At 48.6% G+C, this 20,263-nt stretch overlaps 1 protein-coding gene across 4 annotated transcripts in view; it reads right to left on the bottom strand.

Moving 5' to 3' along the window:
• Positions 1 to 20,263, bottom strand: part of LOC142568055 (uncharacterized) — a 403,528-nt gene that overhangs the window by 24,081 nt on the left and 359,184 nt on the right. For all 4 annotated transcript variants that reach the window (XM_075678140.1, XM_075678141.1, XM_075678138.1 and 1 more), the window contains one exon: positions 13,967 to 14,076. In XM_075678140.1, coding sequence (XP_075534255.1) covers positions 13,967 to 14,076 — 110 coding nt within the window. The remainder of the gene's footprint in view (positions 1 to 13,966; positions 14,077 to 20,263) is intronic.

Genomic DNA, 20,263 nt, shown 5'->3' with positions numbered 1-20,263 from the left:
CTGCTGACTTCTTATAGTTTCAATGTAAAAATATTGCTATGGCAATATTCCTCTAGAGCAACGTCAATGAAGCAGATGCTTTTGATCTGGCATGTGCATTTGACCATAAGGTTCAATGCTTGCTCTCCTTGTAAATACTATATTGTAAATACCACATTTATTCTAATCTAAGCCGACAGTTTCTTTCTTCAAGTAATCATATACCAAACTCTAGGGTCACTTAGATTCGAGATTAAAAAAAAAGCACACCAATATAGTGCCATCTAGAAAAGTCAGTATCGCAGCCGCTACTAGCTGCACCAGTGGCTAACTGAAGCACATGAGCGACGTCGCCATTTTGACCTGTGTCGTATTGGAGCTGGTTCTCTATTCTATGGTATTGGCATATGGCATGGCGCTATTGTAACAGAACTAAACAGGCGATGCCACTATAGTGTCGCTTTCAAACAAAAAGTTGTGCTAGCCACTGAGGTATCGTCAAATGTTCAAGCCAGGCTTCAGCATTGACTTCAGCATTGACTTCAGCATTGATGAGAAAAACGTTCATCGTTGGAGGGGGCAATGGGAGATGCTTTTTGCATGCACCGCAACGAGGATGGCACTTACTGTTTGAAGATAATGTACTGAAGATGACAGCGATAAAAGACAGATGAGGCTAGCAGTGATGATGACTTAGATTATTCAATAATTGCCATTTTCGCATTTTTGTTCAGCCTACATTCGAGGTAAGGTATTTTTATTTTTTTTTCTTCATCTGGCTTCAGACTTTTGGGGGTCTGCTTAGAATCCGGGCCAGCCTAGATTTGAGTAAATATGGACTGTTTCCCTGTTGCGTCTGCCTCCATGTTGATGTGTGGTATTTAACGGTGCAAGGGCCAGCTATGGAAAGAGCACCACAATATATGGTAATAGTCTGTTTTCTATACGAAATAATCAAATGAGTTGCAAATGTAAGCTGTAATGTGGCTGCAAAGAGGCCTAAAAACGGGTCGCTGTGAAATGCACAAAATATATAAGCATCAAAGTAATGTCAATGAGTGATGATGTGAGCTTTGAGCATAAAAGTTTTACTACCAGGAAGTGATGTAATAAAATGCAGACAAGCACTACTGCCTCCACAGGGCTCTTGCAGTAAAGCAAGAGCTGAGAGGCACGTGCTGTAAAAACTCGTGCCAGTGCAGCTACAGCCTCAAAGGCAAGGCTGTGCTACACACGACCCGGCCAAATGGTTTATAACATATTAACCTCACCTAAAAAGGTAAAAACTGTTTCCAGGTTAGAAAGTGGTTCATTACTAAGAAAGAAAGTGCTGGGTGAAGTGGAATGTGCTGATGATACGCAGAATGAAAGCTCAGTTTCTATTTCCCTGCACTGGACACTACACCTTCGATACTTCCAGTCAGTAGGTAAGAGTGGTGCCGAAGGTATTCTTAATCGACAAAGGAGCACTTCCTTGTGTTGTTTTCTCCAATATCCAGTGCCCTAATTTGGGTTTGATCAAGGGCAGTTTATTGGATACCTGGGAATCCCACTGTTTCCGCAAGTGTGCCAGTCCTTCTTCAGCTGGTGACGCAAGTATGGTTTGAGGCCCGTGGCTGGACTGGGTATGTTTGTGTCAGTGTCACTAAAAGCTACTGAGCTAGCATTTTTGTCAGCAGCTTCATTGCCCTATATGCCACTGTGGTCATGCACCCAGCAAAGGATGATGACTTATTTATCCATATAAGCTGAGCATAGCAATGCCTATAGTTAGTTAAATACAGTGTTTTCAGGTTTTCATAAGCTCACCATGGCTTGGACTACGCTCAACGAGTCCGTGAACACAACAGCCCTAGTGAGATTTGTTTGCTTCATGTGTTTAACTGCAGAAAGGATCACATATGCTTCAGCCGTAAAAATACTTGTATATGGATTTAATGTACCAATTATTAAAAACAACAGTCCTAGAGCTGCATAAGCAACACCAGCAGGAAACTTTGAAGCATCTGTATAAAATTCAGCACAGGAATACTTCTCCTCAAGTTCAAGAAAATGCGAATGTATGTGTGCCTCAGGTGCTTGTTTTGATATTTTGACAAATAGACGTCACACTGGATGGTCTGCCACTCCCAAGGCGGTAGAAGTCGAGTAGGAGTCAATAGGACATTCTCTAAAAGAGGGACGCCCGTTTTTTTCTGACAGTGCTTCCAACCGGAAGGACAGAGGAGGCTTAGTGGCGAGGCGGTTACGGAACAGCCTGGCCGTGGACAAGCCGTGAATAATTGAATGGCATGGATGATCTACAGCTGATTTTACCTTCAGGGCATACGAAAAGCTTAAATATGTCCTACAGAAGTATAGAGACCATTCATTAGATTTGCCGTACAGGCTTTGCACAGGACTTGTCCAGAAAGCACCTGTAGCAAGGCGGATGCCTAAGTAGTGGATAGGATCTAGCATTTTCAGAGCACTAGGCCTAGTAATGTTATAGCCTACTGCGCCATAGTCAAGGCGTGACCACATTAGACTTTTGTGCAAGCTTATAAGGCATCTCTTGTCACTTCCCTAGGTAGTGCGTGACAAGAGCTTCAGTAGGTTCATAGTCTTGAGGCATTTCGCTTCAAGATACTTTAGGTGCGGGACAAAAGTTAACTTGCAGTCTAAGATGATACCTAAACATTTATGTTCACAGCTTACAGATACAGTTGCCAACCGATAATTCGGACATGCTCCCTCCTTATATGATATTGTCACGTAGGTGACTGTGAGCTACCTGGCACGCAGGCAGACAGAAAGGGACACTGCGTCGGCGGTAGACTTAAAGAGAGTTTAATGGGCGAACTTGTGCCCGAAATCAAGCGAATAACGCGGTGACGGCGAAAGCAGCAAGCGCGTCTGGGGCGTTCGTCGGACTGAGCCAGCGCAGGCGGTGGTCCCGCATTTATACGTTTCGCGTGCATGATCGAAACGCGTCAAGCGACGCCGCCTGCGGCGCAGCGACGCCGGTCGCGTCGCAGCGACGCCGGTCGCGTCGCAGCGACGCGAGCTGCGTACCTCGCGTCGCTAGAAGCTGAAATAAACGCACGTGGCATTACCCCCCCGTGAAAAAGCATCGCCCCGATGCTAAAGAAAACAAGAAACCTGTAAGCATGCAATGTCTGTTAGTCCGCTAACGCTCAAAAAACTTCTTGAGGCGCGCGACGTGCACCATCTCAGGTCGTGCGCGACGTCGCTGTGACTGCGTCACTCCATCGGGCACAACCTCGTACACCAGCGGTCCAAGTCGTCGAGTTATCTTGTAGGGCCCGAAGTAACGGCGCAGGAGCTTTTCACTGAGCCCGCGGCGACGAATTGGTGTCCACACCATAACGCGGTCACCAAGTGCGTACTCTTGGTCTCGTCGTCGTAGGTTGTATAGTCGGGCGTCGACGTTTTGCTGCTCTTTAATACGCATTCGGGCTAGCTGACGAGCTTCCTCGGCACGTTGAAGGAAGCCGGCAACGTCTGCATGGATGTTGTCGTCTTCAACGTGAGGCAACATCGCATCAAGCATTGTGGCGACTTGGCGACCGAAGACAAGCTCGAATGGCGTCATCTGCGTTGTCTCCTGTGGCGCGGTGTTGTAGGCGAACGTCACGTATGGAAGGACTTCGTCCCAAGTCTTGTGCCCGACGTCGACATACATGGCGAGCATGTCGGCGAGGGTTTTATTTAAACGCTCCGTAAGGCCGTTTGTCTGCGGGTGGTACGCTGTAGTGCGCCGATGGCTCGTGTGGCTCAAGTGCAGAATCTGTTGCGTAAGTTCAGCTGTGAATACCGTACCTCTGTCCGTAATAAGGACCTCGGGTGCACCATGACGGAGAACGATGTTCTTTATGAAGAATCTGGCGACCTCGATTGCATTTCCCGATGCTAATGCTGCTGTCTCGGCATAGCGCGTAAGATAGTCCGTTGCTACCACTATCCACCTGTTCCCGCAAGTGGATGTAGGGAAGGGGCCAAGCAGATCCATGCCTATCTGCTGGAATGGTTTCCATGGTGGCTCGATTGGTTGCAGGAGGCCGGCTGGCCTTGTAGGCGGTGTTTTCCGACGTTGGCAATCTCGGCAGGTTTTCACGTAGCGTGCGACGTCTGTGTTCAGGCCCGGCCAGTAGTATTTTTCTTGAATTCTTCTGAGAGTTCGAGTGAATCCCAGATGCCCTGCTGTCGGCTCATCGTGAGACGCTTCTAAAATCTCTTGCCTTAGCTTGACCGGCACGACGAGTAGATATGCCGCTTTGTACGGCATGAAGTTCTTTTTCACAAGCACATTGTCGCGCAGGCATAGCAATGAAAGCGCGCGTCTGAATGCTTTTGGCACTGAATCGGTCTTCCCTTCGAGATATTGAACCACACAGCGTAAATCAGGATCGGCACGTTGATCTTGTGCGAAGGTGTTAGAGCTTATGGGCCCAAGGAAGGCATCGTCGTCATCGTCGCAGGTCGGGGCGGATTCAACAGGGGCTCTCGAAAGGCAGTCGGCGTCAGTGTGCTTTCGGCCTGACTTATACACGATGGTGACGTCGAACTCCTGTAGTCGCAGGCTCCAACGAGCGAGGCGACCTGACGGGTCTTTCAGGTTAGCGAGCCAGCACAGAGCGTGGTGGTCACTGACGACCTTGAAGTGCTTCCCGTAAAGATACGGCCGAAATTTTGTGACCGCCCAAACGACAGCGAGGCATTCCTTTTCGGTCGTCGAATAGTTCAATTCGGCTTTCGACAGTGATCTGCTCGCGTAGGCGATGGCTCGCTCCAGGCCGTTCTTCTTTTGAATCAACACAGCACCGAGTCCTATGCCGCTTGCATCCGTGTGGATCTCGGTGGCAGCGCTCTCGTCGAAATGGCCGAGTACTGGCGGTGACTGCAAGCATCGTTGAAGTTCGCGAAAAGCGTCTTCTTGGGACTTCTTCCATGTGAACTGCGCGTCGGCTTTCGTAAGGCGAGTGAGAGGCTCTGCGATTCGAGAGAAATCTCGGACAAAACGCCTGTAATACGCACAGAGCCCCAAAAATCTACGGACAGCTTTCTTTTCACTGGGTATCGGGAAACTTTCGATGGCTGCCGTCTTTTTGGGGTCCGGACGCACGCCTTCGCGATTAACTACGTGACCGAGAAACAGGAGCTCTTCGTAGGCGAAACGACATTTCTCTGGTTTCAGAGTGAGTCCCGACACCCTAATTGCCTCGAACACGGTCTCCAGCCTATTAACGTGCTCGTCGAAGGTGGATGCGAAAACGACTACGTCGTCGAGATATACGAGGCATATCTGCCATTTCAGCCCAGACAACACGGTGTCCATGACACGCTGAAATGTCGCCGGCGCTGAGCATAGTCCGAATGGCATGACTTTAAATTCGTAAAGACCGTCCGGCGTGATGAAGGCAGTCTTCTCACGGTCCCTCTCATCGATCTCAATCTGCCAGTAGCCGCTCCGGAGGTCCATGGACGAAAAATACTTGGCACCGCACAGTCGATCTAACGTGTCGTCGATTCGCGGAAGCGGGTAGACGTCTTTTTTCGTGACGCTGTTGAGACGCCTATAATCGACGCAAAATCGTAGGGTACCGTCTTTCTTCTTTACGAGCACCACGGGTGAAGACCACGGGCTCTTGGACGGCTGAATGATGTCGTCGCGAAGCATTTCTTCAACTTGTGTCTTGATTGTTTCACGTTCTCGCGCTGAAACGCGGTAGGGACTTCGGTGGACGGGACGAGTCGATTCATCGGTTATAATGCGATGCTTCGCTATGTGCGTTTGCCGGATCCTCGACGACTTAGAAAAACATTCGGAATATCGCAGAAGAAGGCGGCGTAGCTTTTCTTGCTTTTGTTGAGGCAGGGCGGGGTTAATGTCGAAGTTCACCTCATCAGCCACAGTCGACGACGCTTCATGGGACGACTCGGAGAGCGCTAATGCGTCGCTTATTTCGGCGAACTCTTCCAAGAAAGCGACCGTCGTACCCCTGTTGAGGTGCTTGTGTTCGGTGCTGAAATTGGTTATTAGCACAGCCGCTCTGCCTTCACGCAGGTGGACGACACCGCGTGCGACGCAAATTTGGCGATCCAGAAGCAGCTGCAAGTTCGCTTCGACAATCGCATCGCCGCTTGAGGACGCGTCTGTTTCAACGAGTGCCATGACGCCAGCATTTGGCGGGAGGCTCACTTGATCGTCGAGGATGGTGAACGCGGCGCGATGATAATGATTGCTTTGCATTCTTTCTGACCGTTTTGTCGTCAGTGTTATGGTTTTCGTCTGCAGGTCGATCACCGCACCGTTTTCGTTCAGGAAGTCCATCCCGAGGATTACGTCGCGAGAGCAGCGCTGTAGGATGATGAAGTTCACAGGGTAGGTGTGACCGTGAACAGCCACTCGCGCAGTGCATCGTCCCGTCGGGGTTATGAGGTGGCCTCCTGCTGTGCGTATTTGAGGACCTTCCCATGCGGTTTTGACTTTCTTTAGTTGTGACAAAAATCGTCCACTAACGACGGAGTAGTCGGCCCCGGTGTCGACGAGTGCAACCACTGGATGTCCATCTACGGTAACTTGTAAGTCGGCACTTGGTGTTCGCGTTCGATGTCGATCGGTCACCGACTGTGCGATTTGTCGCTTCGCACGGTCGCGGCTGCGTCGGGTGGAAGCCTCGTTGCAAGGGGCTGTTGTGGCCTTCAGCCGCGTCATCGAATTTGTGGTGTCGGGTCGCGGCTTCGTGTTTTGTGGCGTCGCTACGTCGGGTCGCGTCGTGTTGTCGGAATGCAACGTGGCGTCGGAATGCGTCGAGGCGGCGGAATGCGTCGTGGTTGTAGGAGGGTTTTTCGGTCTTCGCTCGAGAGCGGCGTCACCTCCTGACGCCGCTGGCTTTAGTTTCCCCTACGAGGGCTCGGTGACCTCTCCCTCGCGTACCCTTGGTACGGCGAAGACGAACGGCGTGGGTAGGGTGACGGGGACCTGAAACGACGTGGGGCGGCATCTTCGGTCGCTCGAAGATAGGCTTCGATTTCTCGAGGCCGTTGGCCAGGAAGGGGTCGCGGGGCGTCGATGTTGTACCCGCGGAGGCCCATCTGACGGTAGGGGCACTCTCGTAGGAGGTGGCCGGCTTCACCACAGTGAAAACAAAGCGGTCGTCGATCTGGGGTTCTCCAGATGTCAGTCTTCCTCGTGGTGATTTGCCGGAACGTGTTCGAGCGGGCGGCCTGCTGCGGGCGCGGCGGAGGCGGGTAGGCTTGGCTGCGTTGAGGTGGCGCGTACGTTTCCCGCCGCCAGCTGGTTGGCCTCGCTTGGCTTTGCAGAGCGGCGGCGTAAGTTGAAACGCGTGGCTCCTGGGAAGGTGGCGATAGGGCTGGTGCCGTCTCGGTAGGATCGAGTGTGCCCAGCGCTTGCTGGACCTCGTCCCTTACAACGTCGGCGAGCGAGGATATTTGCAGAGGTTGCGCACCCGGTAGCAACTTGCGCAGCTCGTCGCGCACGATGGCACGGATGGTGTCTCGAAGGGCCACTGGGGAGGCACTTCCGGAGTCGTCGCAGTCTGACGGAGGAGCGCGTAAGTTGCGGTCGTATTGCTTTGCGCGAAGCTCGAGCGTCTTCTCGATAGTGGCCGCTTCGCTAATCCATTCGGCGACGGTCCTCGGCGGGTTGCGAATGAGAGCGACGAAAAGTTGCTCCTTGACGGCTCTCATAAGGTACTGAAGCTTCTTGTCTTCAGTCATGTTGGCGTCCGCATGGCGGAAGAGCTTTTGCATTTCTTCCGCAAAGACGGTTACGGATTCGTTTGGATGCTGCTGGCGAGTTTGAAGCAAGGCCTCAGCTCGTTCTTTGCGCAGAATACTTGCGAAAGTTGCAGATAAGTGCCTTTTGAAAGCCTCCCACGTTGTCAGGAACAGCTCCTGGTTCTCGTACCAGGTTCTAGCAGAGTCTTCGAGAGAGAAGAAGACGTTCCGAAGTTTGTCTTCGTCAGACCACTTGTTGAAGGTTGCAACTCTTTCGTAACGTTCCAGCCAATCTTGCACATCTTCGCAAGTGGAGCCGCTAAAAAGCGGAGGTACTCGCGGCTGTTGGACGACGAGTGGCGCAGGTGTGGTGGCGGCTTGCATTGGTGACGTCGAGCGGTGGTTCACACGGCGACCAGGGGCAGGTAGTGGTCCCAATTCAGCCGGCAGTCCTTGTAGTCGGCGGCTGCTCCGGGTTTCCTCCTTTTTGTCTTCTCTGGAGCTGTCTTCCGCGTCGCCGGCTCCAGATGCACTTGGGCTGTTGTCACGGCTTTGAGGGGGTGTCCGAAGCATAAGCACCTCCACCAAAATGTCACGTAGGTGACTGTGAGCTACCTGGCACGCAGGCAGACAGAAAGGGACACTGCGTCGGCGGTAGACTTAAAGAGAGTTTAATGGGCGAACTTGTGCCCGAAATCAAGCGAATAACGCGGTGACGGCGAAAGCAGCAAGCGCGTCTGGGGCGTTCGTCGGACTGAGCCAGCGCAGGCGGTGGTCCCGCATTTATACGTTTCGCGTGCATGATCGAAACGCGTCAAGCGACGCCGCCTGCGGCGCAGCGACGCCGGTCGCGTCGCAGCGACGCCGGTCGCGTCGCAGCGACGCCGGTCGCGTCGCAGCGACGCGAGCTGCGTACCTCGCGTCGCTAGAAGCTGAAATAAACGCACGTGGCAATATTTAAAAGGAAGACACTGCCTGCTCGAGAAACTTTCCCAAGAAATGTCATTGTGCGGGAAAATGAGAAACGGTGGATGACGGGTGCGATGGTGAAAGAGTAGGTTAAGATTGTGTGGCAACGGCGTTCAGGAGCCCTTTTGACGAAGAACTCGCTCCTTGTGGTCGACTCTTACCAATGGCACTTGACCGACAACGTGAAGGCTGTGCTCGCCCAAGTGAACACGGACCTCACTGTCATACCGGGCGGTATGACGGGCCAGTTGCAGCCACTTGAAGACTGCATCGACAAACCTTTCAAGGATCGTCTGCGGAAATATTACATGGACTGGTTGACTGATGAAGACCACATGCTAACGGCAACGGGGCGCATCAAACGTGCATCGCTATCGCAGCTGGCGGGCTGGGTAGCTGCAGCGTGGGACGACATCCCAGGTAGTTTGATCGTGCGCGCCTTTAAAAAGTGCAGCATATCTAATGCGCTTGACAGTATCAAAGATAGTGCACTGTTTGAAGGTGACAGTGACAAGGAACACAGCGACGAGTCTAGCAGCGACGACGACGTTGAATGAGCTCTGAACGTTCAGATTCAATAAATGCTGTTTGCATTTTGTAAACGCTGTCCTCGCTTTTTTTGTTTAGCCTACATTCGAGGTAATATATTTTTTTTTTTTTGTTGGTTTCGGGCTTTAGGGGGTCGGCTTAGAATCGGGGTCGACCTAGATTCGAGTAAATATGGTATTTACGTTCCCCATGGAGTCCAAATTATCGGTCTTCGACTGTAGTCGTTCTCCATTGAGATCTATTACGAGCCCGGCTGTATACCTCTCTTGTTAGAGAACATGACACACATACTTCTTCGAGGGTTTAGGTTAAAACAGTTCTCGTCTTCCCACTTAGACAACTTATTTAAGGGGGGACACGGGTCTTAAAAACTGAAAATTGAAAAAAAAATTGACTTTTGGGAACTACTTCTTTCGGCATTTGTAATGCCTAAACTACACCGTATCAAAACGATTTGGCCAAAAACGCACTAACTGACAGAGGAGGAGGAAATAACTTTATTGAGTCCTGAGGGTCCCCTCCCCACCCACTCTTGCATTAGTGGTCGGCAGGGGTCGTGGGCCGATCACTAAACCAACTGTCAGAAAAAAAATTATTTTGTCAGCGCGGACGGTGAGAAACGACCCCAAAATTGTGCAGAAACACCGGAGTTCACGGAGCTATTTCTTGTGTTTCCCGTCACCGAGCGCTGCTATATCGGTATCGTTTGAAAGCTCAAAGTTCCGTCTTTCAGTTTCCCTGCATCCTTGCCGGCGATGACCGCATAGAAAAAGCACAAACGTAAAACTATCAGGGGCCAGACTGACGAAGCTCGCGATGCACATGGCCCTCCTATTGGCTCAGTGCGCCAGTGCACCGAAAGGTGCCTTCTGATTGGCTGTTGCTATGGCAACTAGGCCTAGCTCATCTGCTAGGCCTGGCAGTGGGTTGCTGTTTCTTTGTTTATCGTATTGTGAACACAACCGACACATCGACCCTCTCTAAACAAAGAAAAAGTTTGAAACGAAACACGCCTCCACGAAAAGTGAAGTGCAAGCAGTCTTCTTCCTGCGGCAAGAAAGAGGAGGCAATTATCCCATGGTTTAGACGAGCGAACAAGATTGCACCGGAGATAAGTCACTGCGTCGAGCAATCTCATACTGTATCAGCAATAACGCAGCAGCGAAGCTAACCATTGCCCTTTATCCCCGCAGAGACTGCATACAATGTGCCGATGCCTATTCCCATGCCTCTACGCGGGTTGGTGCATACCAGATTCTGTTACGAGCCTCTATGTGCGCCTAATGTCTACATGAGCGGGATACTTTTGCATTTATAATTATTTTGTTATTATTTCCCAGTTTTGAAGCTTGAAAGTTATATTTTCCCAGTATTTCTTAAGTATAGCTTCTTTAAAGTCTCAAATTTTGGGGTCACCATTGTGTCCCTTCTACTCCTTGAATTCTCATCATTCTTTTTTGTCCCTGAATGCAGGCGAGTCGGAGAGTGCACAAAAACTAGACATAGTGTCTTAGGACACTTAATATTTTGAAATGCTGTAGAAATCACCAACTAAGATTTACCTTCATAAGCTGAAACTTTAGAATTTCATAACTTTGGCTAAAGCACAGATACAAACATCCGAATGACAACTTGCAGTATCTGGACATCCAGGAACATACCTGCTTCATTTTAGCAATGTTGTTGCAGTACATCTTTTGCAAATCACATCCCAAGTTTTTAACACAAGAAGAATTGTAACTAGTTCTTTTATTTTCCTCAGAAAAAATGTAATTGCATATTTTTAAGGAGCACACAACATTGGATGTGTGCTGAAAATGTCATGTGTTTAAAAATGGTTGTTCTAAATGCCATATCCCCTCACATTTATTGCTGTTTGTTTTTTGTACTTTTCTCTAAACATATACTTTGCGCTCCATGTAATATTCAGGCCTTGATATCTCAACACCAAGAACCGATAGAACTTAATGTAAACTCTGTGCAGTACAGCAAGCAAATTTTTTGTTTTCGCTTTAGAATTTAATTCTGCTACAACTTCTGCCACATGGTTGCCATATATTGTGGGCTTGTATTCAACGGGCTGTAAAACATCTATTAAGGGTCACACGCAAAAAAAATGTGCTTGCTATCTTTCATTCCTTAGTCTTTATGCTATCTAAACATGCCTTACAGATAATCTTTTATTCTGCCATTTATTTTCCATTATGGCCTTAAACAATGGAAGTCGTAGAAGCTAATTGTCATATCATATCACAGAAACTAATTGACCTACAACAAAACTAATAACATATTTGAAATCAGTCAGAAACTTTAATAAGGCTATGAAGTTTCATTCTTAGTGATGAAAAAGAGGATGAACATTACTTCAATAAGGACCCGGGTCCTCGGCACCGAAAATTGGCCCAAGATTCGAATTTTCAATTTTTAATTTCCATGTTCCGGACGCGTTTCTGCCCCTGTCTCCGAAATTTGGTTACAAAATACCATGCAGTTCCTTCGTTATCGTGACCTAAAGACGAGAATCCGCAAGTACTGCCCTCTGAATTAGGGACAAATCGCGCCCGATTTTTAGTCGAGCATAACTTGATAATTACGCACTCTGCCAGAGCCATTTAGGTATCATTCGAAAGCTCATGTTTCTGGCTTTCTTTATTCGCCAGTCAACAACATTGCCGGCGCTGCGGTCACGAAAAAAAAAAGAAGAGCAGAGGAATGCGCCGTGCATGCCACTATTGGCCCCTCTGAGCATATGACCAAGATGGCCGGTGATGATTGGCTCCAAGGGCCACAAGTGCTCAAACGACGAAAACAGCCACCATTTCGTCCTAGTCCCGTGACTGCAAAGCTGGATATGCTTGTGGTCCGACAAAGTTTCGTTCCGTGAGTTGTTATGGGCGGAAACTTGCAAGATGCAATAAACTTCCGAAAGCGATTCCGTCATCGCAGTCTGCACAGGATACCCGGCAGCTCACCGCAGAAGTCGTACTGCCGCCGAACGTCGACGCCTCAACTGCTCTGCCGGATCACGCACATCCACACGTCGGTTACACTCGTATGAGAATTGAACACAGCTATCATAACTGAGGAGGAAGTGGGTAACATAAAAGCACATGAGCAAGCTACGCTCAACAAGATTGCATCTACGACGGCCATGTAGCAAAAGATTCGGCATTTTGTTCAAGATCCGACCGCCAACAGTGCAACAGCCTTGGCTGTGAAGCCCGCTGCTCTGTAAATTGTCAGACTTGCAACAGTGAACAATCTCGGCATTTTCTCGTGCAATACTTGCGGTGGTTCTGCGTAGCTGGAGCAGAGCAATCAGGATTACAGTCTTGCTACTAAACTGACTCTGGTTTGCGAGATCTGCAGCGAAGTTGCATTGGGATGGAGCTCACAGGGAATTGAGGGCCCAAAAACGTGTAATCATTTTGAAGTGTACGTGATCGCAGTGCGCGCCATGTAGTTGACCTGGCAACGACCAAACGGCCATAAATTATACTTACTGCGTAGTGATGGCTTTTGGTGCCGTTTTTTCAAACTGTCTTTCAATATATCAGCTGTCAAATGTTTTTTGTTGGTTTCTCAAAACCACAATTTTCATGATGATGCCTTATTGGAGGTGCATTATCTCTGCTTCTACTTGGGCTATCACTGTAATTCTTTTTTTTCAGAGAAAGGCAAAGCTGAGTAGAGTGCAAATTTAAGAAATAACATTGTTGCATTTATTAGAAAATTAAAAACAAATGTTTCTTAGCAGCTAAATGGATTTCCCTCAGTGAAGTTTGCAATGTTCTCATTTGATATAAAATTGGGTTAGAACACCATACTTGCTTATTTGCACTTTGTCAGTTCCACATTTTCACATGTCGATATTTATTATGCCATGTATAGTTTGGTAGATAGCTCGCCTCCAAGCAAATTATACAATAAAGCTGAATTTCTTCAACTTCTGGAAAGTTATTTACTCTGAAAGAAAACTGGATGCATATTTAAAACTAGTACACTGAAATACATAAACTAAGCAAGTTTCATCAAAATCGATTAAGAATTTAAAACAACGTTTTCAGGTGCAGGGTCCCCCCTCTACTCACTGTTATAACTGATATAATTACCATATGTGGTACTGTTATAAGTGGACTGGACTATATGCAGTTCAGCAAGCTTGTTAGTACGTTCAGACAATAATGGGCACGGTGCATTATTACATGACCCAACAGAGAGCTAGATGCTATCAGGTTGCAGCGTTACTTACACGCGCTGCTGCATGAATCAGGTCATCACGAGGTGGTTCCATACTGTAGCGCAGCTCTGTTCTGTCATGCATAACGAACTCATCACACAGGTTTACCATCATTATCATCAGCCTACTATGTCCACTGCAGGATGAAGGCATCTCCAATAACCCCTCCCCTGTCTTGCGCCAGCCGATTCCAAGCTGCAGCTTCAAATTTTCTCCTTTCATCCTCCCACCTAGTTTTCTGTTGTCCTCAACTGCGCTTCCCTTTCCTTGGCACGCATTCTGTAACTCAAATGGTCTAAGGTTATCTATCCTATGCATTATATGTCCTGCCCAGCTGCATTTTTAGGTTCGTTATACATGGCTTCCAATATAATAATCAGTATAGAATCAAGCTGTTTTTAGCATACAGACAAATATGTCATAATTGGATTTGCATACAGGCAGTGACCAGATCTGCAAAACACCCTCCTGGCAAAAGAGATGCACCTTTTGAACTTGTGTCGGATGCTCCAGGTGCCAGTGGCCATCTTCTCGACTTCCATGTAGTCTCCGAACAAGAGCACGTGCAGGCATCCCAGAAGGCCAAACCAGTCAGTCTGCATGCAACACAGGCATCTGGGCTGTAGTGCATCAACTGGACCATTCTTTTAGCAAAAGAAGGAGCTGCACCAACTTTGTGCAAATGAAGTGGTACGACAAAGATACTACCTTCACTCGAAACTGAAACAAACAAGTTATGGCAGTTCGTCACAAACAAAGCACTTCTTTTAAATGAGAGATACAGTCGAGCCCACATATAGATACAGTCGCCGACCGTTTATTCGGACCTCACGAGGACTGTGGAAATGTCCGAATAAACAGGTGTCCGAAAAAAGCAGATTAAGAAAAAAAGAAAAAAAAAATATCCCTTATTTCCACGCACTTATTTGGGCTCGGCAGTAAACATGAAGAAATCGTGAATGCGCTGTTGCACGCTGTTCTGTTTATGTGCAATCGGATAAGCCTGAATCTCGGAGAGGGTCGTACGGTCACTATAGGCGCCTGAAAGCACAGTCACTGCTTGTGCACGCTCCACATGCAACGGCATGATGCGTGACCTTCCGACTTGGAGTCATCGTCCAGCGGTGCAGCAGAAACCTGACGAATGATCTCGCCATCGCCGAGTTCTGCGCAAGTCAGTACAGCAGTGTCAGCACCTGTGAAACTGCCAAATGAGACGGTGTCCGGAATCGCAATGCAACCACTGCACAGGTCTCGGCAGAACATTTTCGGCATCAGTAGAGAGCACATCGGAAGGCTACAAATCCTAGGCCTCCCGGCACCCGCTTGCTGGCATTCCCCAGTGCAGTCTGCACAGGCACTGTCGGCGCCATTAGACACTTGACGCGATGTTTTCGTATGCCGCGTTGGATCACCGCAACCTCGACACAGCACACAAAGCAAACACTACCCCGTTGTCATGCCGACACCAGTCGCACAAACGAAAAACGTGGCCTACTCGCAGCATCGTGCGCGAAGAAACAAATCAGCTGCTGGATTGTCTTGACATGGCTTACTAAGCTGAGACCGGAACTTCTGCAGCCACTCTATCGGACCAGGCACAAACAATGATGATGAGCAGGGATTTGCGGTAGTGCAACTTCGTGGGGCAGCAAGGAGGCTCCATTCACAACAAAAATGGCGTTTAGCAAGTCGAACCACGCACCGGTCAGAGTCGGTGCATGGTGCTCTCGATCAAGTTGGCTCAAGGAGTGTCCGAAAAATCGAACGAGAGGTTTCAAGGAGTCCTAACTTGTCCGAACTGAAAGGTAGTAAAATGCGAAATCCTTGAAAAGAAAAAAAAAAGAAAATCAGAAATATGAGCCGCTGCACGATGGGCCACTGCTACAACAGCCGCCGCGTGCTCACTTTCCAGCTATATCTCCGTGCGGCTCTCTCCCGTTGCCCTTCCACCCCTCCGAACACGAATAGGCCGCGCTCATAGCTCTACACTGCCCTACCCTCCGAAACACAAATGGACCACGCCAACTGCGCCGCAAGCAGATTGCGCTGAGCCATGCTCCCGCACGAGAGGTTCATTTGAGGGATTGCAAGCTGTTCGTGTGCAGAGGCGAGTAAGAGCGGGCATGAGAGAGAAAATCTCGGGGCTTTTGCTCCTTGAATATATGCTCTCCGACACGTGTGGGCAATGGTATAAGAAGCCGTGCTTCTTTCAAAATAAACGTTGTTGAAAGTCAGCGCTTGTGGTGTCTTCTTGTCTCGTCTCTCATCTACATTTTGTGCTGTTAACAGCAGGGTTGAATATATGACTCTGCCTAGGCACTACAGAGGAGGTTTCTTACTGCATGTTATATGCGTTCGTCCCCTAGACATGCCGGCATTGCGGAGTGCGGTCGAGTTTGTTTACGCTCCGCCGCTGGCTGCCCGCGTGGTGAGCCAGTGGGCACGGACGCCCCATTTGGTGATCGCTGTGTCTGAAGAGGCAAGGTTTTGACTGATGTTGTACAAGTCGTGGGTCTCTTTTTTCGTCGCCGATAGATTGGATTTTTTTACAAGCATTTCTCCACGAGGGCACACGTAGCCGGCAAACGGAGGGCTCAGGACAGCACCTGAGGTGGTAATAAAGCAGACAGGACAGGATCTCCAGGGCACCCAAGGGGTAGCGGGGGTATCAAAGCTGGAAGTAGGACGGCCGCTGGGTTGGGGCCGTGAAGGCCGAAGCATGCCAGGGTGTTCACACAAAAATTGGGTGTATTGGCGATAGCGAACAGCCAATACACCCCCTGGCACGCTTATACACCCTGGCACAAGGCAGACTGTCTAGCACCTGCCGCAGGTACGAGACAGTCTGTCCAACACAGCGGTCGCCAAATCGGGCATCAGTGCCCGCTGCTTCACCTATTTTACCGCACCAACAGGCAGCGTCCAAGAGTAAACAAACTTGACCCCACTCCACAATGCCGGAATTCCTAGGGACTAACACCTACTACACGCGTTAAAGAAACCTTTTTCATAGTGCCTAGGCAGAATCATATATTCGAGGAGCAAAAGCCCCCAGATTTTCTCTCAAGCATCTTTCCTTTCTTTAGATCACTATCATCATCATCATCATGTTGCTTACTGGCTCCTCATTCAGTGCAGTTCTGCGAACAGCTTAATCGCTAGCTTTCATTGTTGTTGGTCATGTAGAAGTCGTTCCTGGCCACGCGGTTTCTCAACTTTGCTTTAATCGCCACCGAAAGGGAAGATGGCTGATGCGCCCGCTGATCATCGGCAATGCACGCCATTGCCGGTGAAAAGCACACAGCTATACGTTTGGAAATTAAGTGCTTCTAACCGATGAGACGATCGTCGCGAACGTGCTTTCAACGGTTAACGACGGCGACAACAGCAGTGATGACATGGCAGGGTAGGCTGCCTCAACGTTGTCCTCACAGGAGGCCCGACATGATTCAGCCCCCCAGGGCTTCGTTTTTGTGAGGAACCTTTCGCCGCACTATGTGGAGTGCTTGGATGCCTTGGAGAAGGATGTCGGCAAGCTTTGCGTAAAGCATGCATGGCTGACGGACGTAGGCTTCTCTCGTGCAAGCCAGTGAGGAGTATGTGCCAAGATGCTTGTGGCGATCTCTCTTCAGCGTTTCTTCTGGATTTCTCAAGCCGGCAGGCTGCCGCGACAGCCTTCTCGCAATTTTTAAATGGCCCCTTTTGGGGCCACCGAAGTGATGCCTCGGCAGTGCTCGAATATTGCTTGCCACCCGTGGAACCACTTTGCAGTTGTTATAGCAGTGCCATTCTTTAACGCCGACAGTCGCGGCTTGTTACACATGATCGGAGCACCCAGGAAGCAGTTAAACGAGGGAACACAATCAGCAGCCGGGCAGAGGAAGGTGGTGGGGAGGGGCACTGGCTTCCCTGCCTATATAGTTTTCTCACATCACCTCTACCATCCGCTATTTTGATTTTTTCATGCAACCAGGTTATAACAATGGAGTTTTCGCAGCAGTAGAATATTGTTATAAGTGGGTTCGACTGTATTCAGTATATCGCTGCCCCCCCTCAGACTTTTGATGATGATGATGTATAGGGTTTTGTGGCGCAAGGGCCAGTCATGGCCAAAGAGCGCCAAGCAATGGTGTTATGTACTCGGTGATAAAAGTAACAACAAAGGGTATGGTGGCTGTCTATGACGAGATAGTGTGGCTGTATAGAGGCATAAGACAAGAAGCAGGGTATGAACATGTTAACATAATGACAATGGTTCGTGAGGTGTGCTGTTAGCCTAAAAGTTATACCGTGAAGGTGTGAGGTACTAAAATGCATATATGTCAGTAGCACTACTGCCTCAACAAGGTCCTTAACTGAAAGGGCCCAGAGGCAAGTGCTATACAAAGCGCTGCTTTCGCAGCAGGAGCCTCTGATTAGAGGCCGTGCTACGAAACTTGTGGGCCTAGTATTTGTAATGTGTCAACATCCTGTAAAAAGTTAAAAACTGTTTTTGGGTTAAAAAGCGGGTCAGCACCAAGGAACATACATGGGTGTAAAGGGATCTGCTGTCGGTACGCTAGAGGGAAGTGCTTTTTTCTTTGAGATTCCGCTTCCCGACACTCCAGCAGGACATGGAGGACGGTCAGTGTTTCGCCACATTTACAACAGGTTGGAACTTCGCTACCGGTCAATAGATAAGAGTGTGTGCCATAGGTATGGCCTATCCTAAGGCGACAGAAAATGACTTCAGTTCGCCTTGTTTTCGTTAGTGGTGCGTAATTTCCTAAGTGTGGCTTAATTAAATGGAGTTTATTGGAAGTTTCGCTATCCCACATCTGTTGCCAATGCCTTCTAAGTTTTTTGCGCAAAAATAGCTTTAGGTCTGAAGGTGCGATACCTATGGAAGGGTTGCCAGCTTTTTTTGTAATGGATTTGGCAATTTCATCAGCGAGCGTGTTGCCCTCGATGCCCCTGTGCCCAGGCACCCAGCATACTATGACCTGTTTATTACACGAATATAATTTGCACAGGAGTGAATATAGATTAATGAGTATGGGATTCTTGAGGTTCTTGAGTGATATCAGAGATTTTACGACAGATAGGGAGTCTGTAAATACAATGGCTTTCTGTAGCTTTGTTTTCTTGATTTGTTGGACAGCAGACAGTATTGCGTAAGCCTCTGCGGTGAAGATGCTCGTTTCCGGGTGCATAACGTTGGATTCGGAAAACGATGGGCCGACAGCTGCATAGGAAACGCCAGCGTGCGACTTCGAAGCGTCAGTGTAAAATTCTGTGTACGGGTATTTGTGCTGGAGTTCTAAGAAATGCATTCTTATGTGTGCCTCTGGAGCGTGTTTTGTAACCTCTATGAAGGATGTATCGCATTCTATGTGCTGCCACTGCCACGGCGGCAGTGGCTTTGCTGGGGCCATAAGGTTTTGCTCAAGAGCCGGAACTTCCATTTCCTCAGAAAGTTTTCTAACGCGCAGAGAAAATGGTTCTCTAGCTGCAGGTCGATTATCAAACAGCGTTGCAGATGTAAGGTTGTTTATGGTTTCGTAACACGGATGGTCGCGGTTCGCGTTAACTTTCAGAAAGTAAAGGAAACTGTAGTACGACCTCTGAAGATGAAGCGACCACTCGTTGGCTTCAACGTAGAGACTCTCCACAGGACTCGTCCTGAAGGCACCGGTAGCCAGGCGGATGCCTAAGTGATGAATAGGGTCAAGAATCTTTAAGGCGCTTGGGGTGGCAGACTGGTAAACCACGGCCCCATAGTCTAGGCGCGTACGTATAAGGCTTTTGTAGACATTCATGAGGCATTTCCTGTCACTGCCCCATGTTGCATGCGACAAGATTTTTAGAATGTTCATTGTTTTTAGACATTTGTGCTTAAGATATCTTAGATGCGGAATGAAAGTTAATTTTTTATCCAGAATAATGCCCAGAAATTTGTGTTCTGTGTTTACAGGTATGCGCTGTCCATTTAAGTCTATATTGGGATCTGCGGTCAGTCCTCTCTTTCGTGTAAATAACACACATGAGCTTTTATTGGCATTTATTTTAAAGCCATTTTCTCTGGCCCATTTAGACACTTTGTTCAGTCCAATCTGGATGTGTCGTTCACAGATTGCGAGGTTACACGACTTGAAACCGATCTGTATATCATCTACATATAGGGAGTAGAACACGCCGGGTGGTATTGCTGAACGTAAGGAGTTCATTTTTATGATGAAAAGCGTACAGCTGAGTACGCCTCCCTGCGGCACCCCAGTTTCCTGTGTATATGGTCTGGACAGAGCATTCCCAACTCTAACGCGGAACGTGCGATTTGTTAAGTAGCTTTCTATTATGTTGAGCATATTCCCGCGGATACCAATTTCTGAAAGATCTCGTAATATTCCAAACCGCCACGTTGTATCATAAGCTTTTTCCATGTCGAGGAAGACAGACAGAAAAAACTGTTTATGTATAAAAGCTTCGCGGATGTTTGCTTCTATGCGAACAAGGCTATCTGTTGTAGAACGGCCTTCTCTAAAGCCGCACTGATAAGGATCGAGCAGTTTGTTTTCTTCAAGGAAATGTAAGAGCCTGCGGTTTATCATTTTTTCATAAAATTTGCAAAGACAACTTGTTAAAGCAATGGGACGGTAACTTTCCACTGAGGATGCATCTTTACCTTGTTTTAGAATGGGTACTACGATGGCTTCTCTCCATGCCAGTGGAAGGAACCCAGTTGCCCAAATAGTGTTAAAGAGGGACAGCAGAGCCATTTGAGCGCTAGAGTCCAGATGCTTT

This window comes from Dermacentor variabilis, unplaced genomic scaffold, assembly GCF_050947875.1.
Source record: "Dermacentor variabilis isolate Ectoservices unplaced genomic scaffold, ASM5094787v1 scaffold_16, whole genome shotgun sequence".
Lineage (NCBI taxonomy): Eukaryota > Metazoa > Arthropoda > Arachnida > Ixodida > Ixodidae > Dermacentor > Dermacentor variabilis.
Note: the sequence above shows the minus strand (reverse complement) of the source record. Positions and strands in the feature narration are given on the sequence as shown.